Source organism: Hemitrygon akajei, chromosome 22, assembly GCF_048418815.1.
Source record: "Hemitrygon akajei chromosome 22, sHemAka1.3, whole genome shotgun sequence".
Lineage (NCBI taxonomy): Eukaryota > Metazoa > Chordata > Chondrichthyes > Myliobatiformes > Dasyatidae > Hemitrygon > Hemitrygon akajei.
Window position 1 is genome coordinate 353,127 of NC_133145.1, and position 12,653 is coordinate 365,779.

Consider the following 12,653-nt stretch of genomic DNA (forward strand, 5'->3'; position numbering starts at 1 on the left):
CAGAATAAACAAAGTGGGTGAAGTACAAGCTGCCAAGTGTTAGGTGAGACCAGGTGCGAAAGGTGGGTGGGGTGAAGAGGCGAAGGGCTGAAGAAGGGAGCATCTAATAGGAGAGGGCAGTAGACCATGGAAGAAAGGGACAGAGTAGGGGAACTTGAGGGAATGATGGGCAGGACAGGAGAAGAGAAGGGGCGAGAAGGTAACCAGAATAGAGAATAGGAAAAGAGAAAGTGGGAAGGAGAGTAATTACTGGAAGTTAGAGTTATCAGTGTTCATGCCATCAGATTGAAGGCTACCTAGATAGAATATGAAGTGTTACTCATCCATCCTGACAGTGGCCTCATTGTGGCAATAGGGGATGCTGTAGTCAGACACATCAGTGTGACAATGGGAAGTAAAATTAAAATGGTTGGCCATCAGGATATACTGACTGTTGTGGCAGACAGAGCAATTATGAAGTCGTCCCAGTGAGACCTGTTGCAGATAGGGGTCTGCCTCATTGAGTACTTTCACTCTGTTTATAATCGTGGGTATTTCTAGGAACTGAAAGAGCACTCATGGAAATTTACAGCAGGCCTTTGGGCTACCTTGTCCATGCTGACGATGATGCACATCCAAAGTAATTCCATTTGCAGCATTCGGCCCATGTCCCTCTACACCTTTCCTATCCAAATACTCGTCCAACTGCCTTTTAAACACTAACTGGACCTGTCACCATCACCTCCACATACCCATCCCCTTCTGTGTGGAAAAACTTACCATTCTGAACCCTTAAAATTTTTTTGCAAACCTGTGCCTGCTAGTTCTGGACGCCACTGCTCTGGGAAATGGATTCTGACCAACTATCCTATCTCTGTGCCCCATAATCCTATAAACCTCATAAGATTACTAGTCAGCTTCCTAAGTCCCAGTAAGAACAACCCAGCCTGTCAAATCTCTCTTCATAACTACAGTCCTCAATTCCAAGCAACATCTTGAGCTCTAACCAGTGACGAATCCGCACAGCAGAAGTTTGCGAGCAAGGGATTTCACTCAGGTCCAAGTAGAGAAGGGCAGCGCCAGATTGCAGCAGTTTATGAGTTCTTACCAGCAACAAATCGGCAGTTGGGGTTGATTAGGAAAGGCAAATTAAGGAAGGCAGGAGCAAGCACATTGGTCATTGGCTGAATGAACAGAGTTAGAGTGGTGTGGTTTTAGCTGTCCGAGGCTTCAGTCAAAAAAGTTTAAAAAAAAAGAAAAGCTCTAGGTAGTTTTTTTCCCCTTCTCTACATCTGCTCCGTTAGGACAGTCGAGATGCTAGACAGGGTAGTTGAATGGTCATCTTGCAGGATATAGGAGTGAAGTAGACCTCAATGTCCCTGATGACTACAACTGCAAGAAGTGCATCCAGCTGCAGCTTCTAACAATCTTCATAAAGGAGTTGGAATTGGATGAACTCCAGATCATTTGGGAGGGTGAAGGGGTGATAGGTAGAATGTATAGAGAGGTAGTTACACCCAAGGTGCAGAACACAGGAAACTGGGTGACAGGAAGGGGAACGGGTTTAAGGAGCCAGTGCAGAGTACCCCTGCGGTCATCCCCCTCAACAACAGAACCACTTTGGATTCTGTTGAGGAGGAACAACCTACTCGAGGAAAGTCATAGCAGTCAGGTCTCTGGCACTAAGTCTGTCTCTGTTACTTAGAAGGGAAGAGGAGAGATGTGCTGTGGTGATTGGAGTTTCATTACTAGGGGAATGGATAGGAGGTTTTGTGGGCAAGAAAGAGATTCCTGGATGTTATGTTGCTTCCCAGGGGCTGGGGTTTGGAATATCTCAGACTGAGTCCTCAATATTCTAAAATGGGAGGGTGAACAGCCAGAGATCGTGGTCCATGTAGGTACCAATGACATGCGTTGGATGAGCGCCAATGTTCTGCATCAGGAGTTTGGGGAGTTAGGTGCTAAATTAAAGGGCTGGACCTCCAGGGTTGTAATCTCTAGACTGCTTCCTGTGCCATGTGCTAGTGAGGCCAGAACTGGTAAAATTTTGCAGTTTAACACATGGCTGAAGAGTTGATGTAGGAGGAAGGGCATAGGATTTTGGATTATTGGGCTCTCTTCCAGGGAAGATGGGACTTAAACAAAAGGGACGGTTTGCACCTGAACTGTAGAGGGACTAATATCCTAGCAGCTTGTTAATGCTGCATAGTGGGGCTAAAACTAGAGTTGCAGGGGGATGGGGACCAGAATGCCAGACCAGTTAGTGGAGATGTTGCGGAGACAGATGTTAAGGCCTCAGACAAAGTCAGGAATCAAAAGGTTGAGCATGGTGCAATTAGTGTACTGAGCTGTGTATATTTCAATGCAAGAAATATTATAGGAAAGGCAGATGAGCTCAGAGCATGGATTAACACCTGGAATTATGACATTATAGCTATCAGTGAGACTTGGTTGCAGCAGGGGCAAGGACTTGCAGCTCAGTGTTCCGGGGTTCTGTTGTTTTAGATGTGACAGAGGGGGAGGGATTAAAGAAAGAGGGTGGTGTTATTAGTCAGGGAAAATGTCATGCAGTACTCTATCAGGACAGACTAGAGAAGTCAACTAGTGAGGTATTGAAAGGTACAACCACATTAATGGGGCTGTATTACAGACCACCCAACAGTCCTAGAGATTTAGAGGAACTAATTTGTAAAGCAATCTCAGACTATTGCAAGAAACGTAATGTTGTTGTAGTAAGTTATTTTAACTTTCCACATATTGACTGGGAATCCCATATTGTGAAAGGACAAGATGGGATAAAGTTTGTCATATGGGTTCAGGAAAAGTCCCAATGACAGAGCATGCAATACTGGATCTGCTATTGGTGAATGGGACTGGGCTAGTGGCAGAAGTTTCTGTAGGGGAAGACCTTCCATCCAGTGACCACAATGCCATTTGTTTAAAAGTAAATATGCAAAAAGATAGGTCTGATTTGCGGGTTGAGATTCTAAATTGGAGTAAGGCCAATTTTGATGGTATCAGAAATGATTTGGCAGGTATGGATCGGGATAGGCTGTTTTCTGGCAAAGGTGTACTTGGTAAGTGGGAGGCCTTCAAAAACAAAATTTTTGGAGTATAATGTTTGTATGTGCCTGTTACAATAAAAAGTAAAGATGACAAGTGAAGGAAACATTGATTTTCAAGAGATAATGAGGCCTTGGTTAAGAAAAAAAGTAGGTGCATAGCAGATATAGGCAAGCAAGAGCAAATGAGGTACTTATGGAATAAGAAATGCAAGACAACACTTATGAAAGATACCAGGAAGGCTAAAAGAAGGCATAAAATTGTTCTAGCAGACAAGGTGAAGGAGATCCTAAAGGATCCCTCACGCTTCTTCGTTCGAGGGTATACAGTTGTAGGCTGTAGTGTAGCAACCAAAACTATAAGTAATACAATAAGTGCAGCCTAACCAATGTTTTGTGCAATGTATGATGCCCCAACTCTTACACAATGCTTCAACCTCTGAAGGCATTTATTAACAAAACCTTCTTCACTACCCCCATCTGCCTACCTCACAATTTTTGGTGAACTATGGATTCGCATCCTATGGTCTCTCTGTATATTAATTCTCTTGAAGTCTCTACCATTTATTTTACATGTCCAACCAGAATTCAGCCTCCCAAAGTCCATTATCTTACACCTGAAATTCCAACTGCCCAACTTTCATCAGATCAATGTCTCTCTGTATCCTTAGACAACCTCCTTCACTATTTATAACTTTGCCAATATTTCTGTTGTCTGCAAATTCACTAGTCAGATCACTCATATTCTCATTCGACTAATTTATATTAAAAAAAGGTCTCAGCACTCATCTTGATCAGAATATTACTCCTCCACCAGTACCCCACTTCTATCACAAGCAATTTTGGATAATTTGTCAATATACCTCGGATGCCTTACCGTCTGGAACCAGCCTTCCAAGGTCAGGTTTTATTATTGTCACTGAACTCAAGTCAGTTTTTCACTTCTGTTCCATGTCTTTGGCTGAGTCTTTAATCATTTTTAAAGTTTTCTAATTAACTTGGGCTTACCCTGATATTCCAACCACCAGCACAAATCTTCCTCAATAGTGTTTTTTCCAGAAAAAGTCACAATTGACTTGGCTACAGAGCAAAGCCCTCTCCATAATCTCACCAAAAATGGGCAGGGCAGGTACACTACATAGTTCTTAAATACCCCCCCACTGAGCTATCCTGATAACCACAACTTCCATTAAACAACAGTTGTTCCATTAACACTGATTCATCACATACTCACTGATCACAATATTGGTTCCACTGTCACATCCAGTGATTGTCAACAACAGAACTTTGCTCCTTTGTCCTGAGTGGCCTCAGCCAATAGACAAGTAATGTTTCTTTATTTCCTTTTCAGCTCTGGATTATGCCAGCATTCGGAGTACAGCCCCAGTTTGAAAATGGACTGGAGAAACGATTCTATGGGTTTTCCATCTGGTTTGCCATTCTAAACTTTGGTTTACCACTGGGCGTCTTTTACCGGATGCATTCCGCAGGCAACCTGCTGGAAATCTATCTCTCTGCTTGATTCTGGTTCTTGAAGGTGAAATCACCGGCTGATTGCACATTCCCCATCGCTAAGAGTAACATAATGCCTGATCTACACTGATGGAAACTCCATGATCTCAAAGAGTAAATCTCCATCTAACCTATCATGTTATTTTACTGAGAAATTCCCTTTCATCATCTGAGACATGTGAAGTGCTGAGTATTACTCAATCTTTATCACCGGAGTAAACCACTGCCTGCTTTCTCATTCTTCAGACTAAACATGTAGATAACTACCTGGCCCTGGCTGGAGTGTATCTCTGCCTGTGTAGTGTTCAGTGTAGGGCTGATCACATGCACTGTTCTTTTGATTCTCTTAAAGGTACTCTTGGGTGGAAAGGTCCAAAGGTTCACAGGTAATGAAGTTTCTCCTTCCTCGTCCTGTGTGGTTGGACTCCCCTCCCACCGATTGACCCTCTGATCCCTGCTTCTGGAGACCTGAGCAAAGGGAACACCATGCCTGCATTTGCCTGTTGAGTCCAATAATATCAGCTCTTCTTCAAATAAGTTTTACAGGGCCCATCTGCTTAATCTCACATCACCTCTCTGAGGTATAGAGACTGGATCAGCACCTGTTACCCCAGGTGCAGCTTCACCAGCTTCAGTCAGATGCCTTTTCTCCTGCACCCATGTCCTCTTACAACAAAGTTTTTTTCTAGTTTAAGGTGGCATGCTGAAGGTCAGCAATTACTTACTGACGGTTACAAAAAAGGATTACAACAAAACGATTTACTAATAACATTTTCTGTAAAAAAGAATTATGGAAAACATAGAAACATAGAAACATAGAAAATAGGTGCAGGAGTAGGACATTCGGCCCTTCGAACCTGCACCGCCATTCAGTATGATCATGGCTGATCATCCAACTCTGAACCCTGTACCTGCTTTCTCTCCATACCCCCTGATCCCTTTAGCCACAAGGGCCATATCTAACTTCCTCTTAAATATAGCCAATGAACCGGCCTCAACTGTTTCCTGTGGCAGAGAATTCCACAGATTCACCACTCTCTGTATGAAGAAGTTTTTCCTCATCTCAGTCCTAAAAGGCTTCCCCTTTATCCTTAAACTGTGACCCCTCGTTCTGGACTTCCCCAACATCGGAAACAATCTTCCTGCATCTAGCCTGTCCAATCCCTTTAGAATTTTATACGTTTCAATAAGATCCCACCTCAATCTTCTAAATTCCGGTGAGTATAAGCCTAGTCGATCCAGTCTTTCTTCATATGAAAGTCCTGCCATCCCAGGAAGCAATCTGGTGAACCTTCTCTGTACTCCCTCTATGGCAAGAATGTCTTTCCTCAGATTAGAGGACCAAAACTGCACACAATACTCTAGGTGCTGTTATGACCTCAGCCCCCTCCTTTGTTAGAAAGAGAGAGAGAGAAGCCTTACGGTTTGGAATGTGGGCTGGTCGCTCAACAAGACAAAAGCCTTGGACATAGCCATTGTCTTGGGAGACACCTTTGTGGAATAAGGAACTGGCCTACGTGCAGACCCTCAGGGCAAGGTGAGATGGGTGATGGGGGAAAGATTGCCTCACCCCCCGACCCTGATGGACATCGACAACCCTGCCAGTCCAGATAAAAGGTGGGCTGCCGAGGCGGGGCCTCAGACGCACCAGAAAACACGCTAGAAATCCTGCGACAGCGTTTTGATAGCGACAGCCGGTGGTGGGGTTCGTGTGCGTCTTTTCCTTGCCTGGGATTGGCGACCTCACCACAGAAGAACGGCTTAGCTACAGGGGAGGCCACAGATGAGAGTCCATTCCCCAACGAGACTTCCGATGAACCGAACTCCTACAGGTTGGAAAACCTGTCGGGTAACTGTTTCATTCAATCTCTCTCTCTCTTTCTAACAAAAGTGCACCAACGCGACACCACAACAGACGGCAGCTGGTGGAACTGCAGTGGCCGCAAGAGACTTTCAGATATACAGCGAACAATATATACATTACCCCTAGACAACGATAGAGCTTATTTCTGATTGATTATTACTATACCTGTGCTTTAGATTGAGTTGTGACGACGTATATGATCTGAATGTTTTGTATTAACCATACGTTTGTGCCCCTTTATAAATAAAAACGTTTGAAAATAGTAGCACCAGGCTTCAGCGGAACTATCTATCTTTGCTGGTAAGTCACCCGGTTACTGGGGAACGTAACAAGTGGGGTGCTCGTCCCGGATTTGAAGCCAAAGGGGAGGGTCAGTGAATCGGGCTGTAAGTTCAAACTTAAATCTGGTTACACAGGTAGCCAGACAGGAAACCAGCAAAGATGGATGTGGGTGAATTTATGAGAAACCCGACTGTAGAGGCGCTAGACACGGCTACCAAATCAGACTTGGTAAATCTGGCAAAGGGGTTAGGCCTCGCAGAGGTGAGGTCATCAATGAAAAAGCAGGAAGTGCGAAGGGTCATAAATCAGTATTACATTGGGAAGGAGGTGTTTGCAGCTGAGGATTTGGAAAATATCCCTGAAAAGAGATTAGCAAGTGGGGCAGATCAGTTAGAGTTGGAGAAAGTAAGGTTGGAACATGATCTTCAAGTAAAGCAGCTAGAAGCAGCTGCAAAGGAAAAGGCTGAGGAACGAGCTGCAAAGGAAAAGGCTGAGGAACAAGCTGAAAAGGAAAAGGAAAAGGAAAGGGAGCAGGTGTTCAAACTAAAGGAATTAGAGATGAAATGGGGTCATGAGCTCCAGCTAAAGCAGCTAGAAGCAGAAGCAGAAGAGAAAGAGAAACAAAGGAGCCATGAATTGGAGCTGGACAGACGAAAGCAAGAGCGAAGAACTCGAGGGGACGAGAGAGAGGAGGGGTTTGATGTTAGTCGGGCGTTGAGGTTGGTCCCCCCCCTTCGAGGAGACGGATGTTGATAGTTATTTCTTGCTTTTTGAAAAGGTGGCAGTGAATCAGAAGTGGCCCAGAGAGCAGTGGGTGGCGTTGTTACAAAGTGTGTTACGAGGGAAAGCACAGCGGGTATATGCCGCGTTGCCCCCAGAAGGGGAAGGGAATTATGACCAAGTAAAGGAGGCCATTCTCAGAGGTTACGAGTTAGTACCTGAGGCGTATAGACAAAGGTTCCGAAATTTAAGGAAAGGGTGGAATCAAACGTATACCGAGCTAGCCCATGAGAAGGGTGTGCTCTTGGACCGTTGGTGCACCGTGGAAAAGGTGGCCGAGAATTATGGGCGTCTCAGGGAGTTATTTTTGATTGAGGAATTTAAAGGTTGTGTTCCGGAAGAGATCCGAATGTATTTAAATGAGAGGACGAATCAGTCCATTTCAGAAATTGCTAGGTTCGCAGATGAATATGCCCTAACCCACAAGACAAAGTTTTCCTCGCCAAAAAGTTACCCGAGAGACCGTCGGAATGGTAGGGAAAGCCCGCCGGGAGCTAGCAGAAAAAGTGAGGATAACAGGCAGGAAACCTGGAGATTTCCTGGTTTAACCTGTTTTAATTGTGGAAAGGTGGGTCATATTGCATCTAAATGCTTTGCTCTGAGAAAGGAGCCAGAGAGAGGGAAAGCAGCGATCCCTATCGGGTGTGCAGTGGTAATCAGAAAATCGGCAAGAGGGTCCCAGGGGAGCAGAGAGCGCGAGGGGTCGGAGATTTATCTGTCACCCGGAACCGTGTCTGTGAGGAAGGGGGACCCGCCTATCCCCGTACGGATTTGGAGAGACACGGGGGCGGAGCTATCATTAATTAGCCGTAACGTATTACCATTCGGACCTCCGACGGGCGAGGTAGCCCTGAGAGGCATAGGAAACTGGACCGAGGTAGTGCCTTTGCATAGGGTCCTTCTAGATTGTGAGTTGGTGTCAGGACCAGTGGAACTGGGGGTCCTGCCGGAGTTGCCGGGGGAAGGCGTGGATGTCCTTCTGGGTAACGACCTGGCGGGTGGGAAGATTGGAGCAGCCACGAAGCTGAAAACCCAACCCGTGAGAGTTGAGGCCCCGCCCATAGAGTCCCCGAGCTATCCCGCATGCGCGGACACTCGCAGCCTGTCGAGAGCAGCAGCTGAGGAAGCGAGCAGTTTAAAATCGGCCCAGACGTCTTTACCGACCCTGTGCCACGAGGGTTTCGAGGGTGGTAAAATGAGGAATAGTAACGTAAAAGGGGATAAAGGAGAGAAAGGAGAGAAGGTAGATCCTCCTTTAGCAAAGAAAAAGGTCCTAGAGGTAGGAAATAAAGATGAGAAACAGATAAAGCTGTTAAAAGGTCCAGGGTTGGACCTGGATGAGTCTAAAGGTGTTCCTGATAATGAAATGAGGGCAGTCCTCGATGAAAAGGATGCCATTACCTTGAAGAAGTCTGCTGGGTTGGCAGATGAGGTTGTTTCAGCCCGCGGGGTTGAGTTTACTCTGGAAGTGAGTTGCCCAGAGAGTAACTGGGAGGATCAGGGGAATTTAGAATTTGAAAAGGGTACGGGTATTGAAAGCCTGGAAGAGGCCAATGCCTCGTTTGAGTGTGTCCAAGATGGGGAGGTCCGTGGTCCTAAACCTAGTCACGGAGCTCAGAAAAAGTCTGAGGTATTTGACTCGGCTGGACGAGACGGCCGTCCTTTTGGATCAGATAGACTTGGTTCGGGAAAGAAGGTGTCTGTGCTGAAGGGGGTGTTCAGAGTTAAGGTGGAGTTTACGAATGGGGAGATAACTGTTGTTGTGGAGGAGAACGGTAAATCTGTAGTTCCCAAATCGAAGGAAAAAAAGTTAAAGTCTAGATTGATGCCTGCGCATCGATTACAGGTTGATTTGGAATGTAAAGGGGCCTCACACGCTATTGTTATTCAAGAAAGCGCTGTGAGGAAGCCGAAATTTAAATGCAGCCGGAGAAAAAGGTTCGAACTAAAACACATCAGCCTGTATGGTCTTGACAAAAGGGTTAACTACCTGTGTAGCATTAAAGAATTGGGCGGAAATTCCCATGATGGACTAGGTTGGGGACACGGAGTTAACAGAATAACCCTCGTGGAAAGGAAAGGCGGGAGAGTACCTCGCCAAATTACTCAAGTTTCCCAAGGGGGGACTCCCAGGGAAAGAGGCAATGGTCAATAGAAATTGTCATTTTTAAACAGCGACGCCGGTTGTACGGGTTTGCGCCCAAAGCCTGTGCATAATAAAGACAACCCCTTTGGAGACCTGCCGGTGAAATAACACAACCGAAACGATTAGTATTTGTATAAACTTTTGTAGATGCACCTAAGCTAAGATCACACCTCCTTAGTTGTGTTGCTGAAGAAAATAAATAAAAATAGGTGGTTATTGAGCTGAAGTTTGATGCTACCAGACTTTAGTACGGTACGCGATGTTAAGATATTAAAGAAAGGGGCACTGTAATTGTTACCTGTTTAGATACTGACTGGAATGTATAACGGTAGTACTCTGTGAAGAGAAAAGCTTGTGTAGTATGTTAGAGTCCAGAAAAAATCCTGTACCAACTTGTTTTTAACCGCTGGTAAAAAACTTTTAAGAGGGGAGGTGTTATGACCTCAGCCCCCTCCTTTGTTAGAAAGAGAGAGAGAGAGAGCCTTACGGTTTGGAATGTGGGCTGGTCGCTCAACAAGACAAAAGCCTTGGACATAGCCATTGTCTTGGGAGACACCTTTGTGGAATAAGGAACTGGCCTACGTGCAGACCCTCAGGGCAAGGTGAGATGGGTGATGGGGGAAAGATTGCCTCGCCCCCCGACCCTGATGGACATCGACAACCCTGCCAGTCCAGATAAAAGGTGGGCTGCCGAGGCGGGGCCTCAGACGCACCAGAAGACACGCTAGAAATCCTGCGACAGCGTTTTGATAGCGACAGCTGGTGGTGGGGTTCGTGTGCGTCTTTTCCTTGCCTGGGATTGGTGACCTCACCACAGAAGAACGGCTTAGCTACAGGGGAGGCCACAGATGAGAGTCCATTCCCCAACGAGACTTCCGACGAACCGAACTCCTACAGGTTGGAAAACCTGTCGGGTAACTGTTTCATTCAATCTCTCTCTCTCTAACAAAAGTGCACCAACGCGACACCACAACAGACGGCAGCTGGTGGAACTGCAGTGGCCGCAAGAGACTTTCAGATATACAGCGAACAATATATACATTACCCCTAGACAACGATAGAGCTTATTTCTGATTGATTATTACTATACCTGTGCTTTAGATTGAGTTGTGACGACGTATATGATCTGAATGTTTTGTATTAACCATATGTTTGTGCCCCTTTATAAATAAAAACGTTTGAAAATAGTAGCACCAGGCTTCAGCGGACCTATCTATCTTTGCTGGTAAGTCACCCGGTTACTGGGGAACGTAACAGTGCGGTCTCACCAAGGCCTTGTACAACTGCAGTAGAACCTCCCTGCTCCTGTACTCAAATCCTTTTGCTATGAATGCCAACATACCATTTGCCTTCTTCACCGCCTGCTGTACCTGCATGACCACCTTCAATGACTGGTGTACAATGACACCCAGGTCTTGTTGCACCTCCCCTTTTCCTAATTGGCCACCGTTCAGATAATAATCTGTTTCCCTGTTCTTGCAACCAAAGTGGATAACCTCACATTTATTCACATTAAATTGCATCTGCCATGAATTTGCCCACTCACCTAACCTATCCAAGTCACCCTGCATCCTCTTAGCATCCTCCTCACAGCTAACACCACCACTCAGCTTCGTCTCATCTGCAAACTTGGAGATGCTGCATTTAATTCCCTCGTCTAAATCATTAATATATATTGTAAACAACTGGGGTCCCAGCACTGAGCCTTGCGGTACCCCACTAGTCACTGCCTGCCATTCTGAAAAGGTCCCGTTTACTCCCACTCTTTGCTTCCTGTCTGCCAACCAATTCTCTATCCACATCAATACCATACCCCAATACCGTGTGCTTTAAGTTTGCACACTAATCTCCTGTGTGGGACCTTGTCAAAAGCCTTTTGAAAATCTAAATATACCACATCCACTGGCTCTCCCCTATCCACTCTACTAGTTACATCTTCAAAATATTCTATAAGATTTGTCAGACATGATTTTCCTTTCACAAATCCATGCTGACTTTGTCTGATGATTTCACCTCTTTCCAAATGTGCTGTTATCACATCTTTGATAACCGACTCTAGCATTTTCCCCACCACCGATGTCAGACTAACCGGTCTATAATTCCTCGGTTTCTCTCTCCCTCCTTTTTTAAAAAGTGGGGTTACATTAGCCACCCTCCAATCCTCAGGAACTAGTCCAGAATCTAAGGAGTTTTGAAAAATTATCACTAATGCATCCACTATTTCTTGGGCTACCATCTGGCCCTGGGGATTTATCTGCCTTTAATCCTTTCAATTTACCTAACACCACTTCCCTACTAACATGTATTTCCCTCAGTTCTTCCATCTCACTAGACCCTCGGTCCCTTACTATTTCCGGAAGATTATTTATGCCCTCCTTAGTGAAGACAGAACCAAAGTAGTTATTCAATTGGTCTGCCATGTCTTTGTTCCCTATGATCAATTCACCTGTTTCTGTCTGTAAAGGACCTACATTTGTCTTGACCAATCTTTTTCTTTTCACATATCTATAAAAGCTTTTACAGTCAGTTTTTATGCTCCCTGCCAGCTTTCTCTCATAATCTTTTTTCCCTTTCCTAATTAAGCCCTTTGTCCTCCTCTGCTGGTCTCTGAATTTCTCCCAGTCCTCACGTGTGCCACTTTTTTTGCTAATTTATATGTTTCTTCTTTGGACTTGATACTATCCCTCATTTCCTTTGTCTGCCACGGGTGCACTACCTTCCCTGGTTTATTCTTTTGCCAAACTGGGATGAACAATTGTTGTAGCTCATCCATGTGATCTTTAAATGCTTGCCATTGCATATCCACCGTCAACCCTTTAAGTATCATTTGCCAGTCTATCTTAGCTAATTCACATCTCATACCTTCAAAGTTACCCTTCTTTAAGTTCAGAACCTTTGTTTCTGCATTAACTAATTAAACAATCACCGCAAACAATGAAGAGGCAGCTGAGTTGAGGATTGAAGTGAGGCGAAATCAGGCAAAGTCGAGGCATCTTCCAGATGAAGTCGAGGCGAACGGAGTGGAGGA

At 45.2% G+C, this 12,653-nt stretch overlaps 1 protein-coding gene across 1 annotated transcript in view; it reads left to right on the forward strand.

Moving 5' to 3' along the window:
- Window positions 1–4,659, forward strand: part of otop2 (otopetrin 2) — a 105,901-nt gene extending 101,242 nt beyond the window's left edge. Inside the window, exon 7 of the mRNA XM_073026580.1 lies at window positions 4,393–4,659. Within this exon, the coding sequence (XP_072882681.1) occupies window positions 4,393–4,563 (171 nt within the window). The 3' untranslated portion in view covers window positions 4,564–4,659. The remainder of the gene's footprint in view (window positions 1–4,392) is intronic.
- Window positions 4,660–12,653: the final 7,994 nt, after the last annotated feature.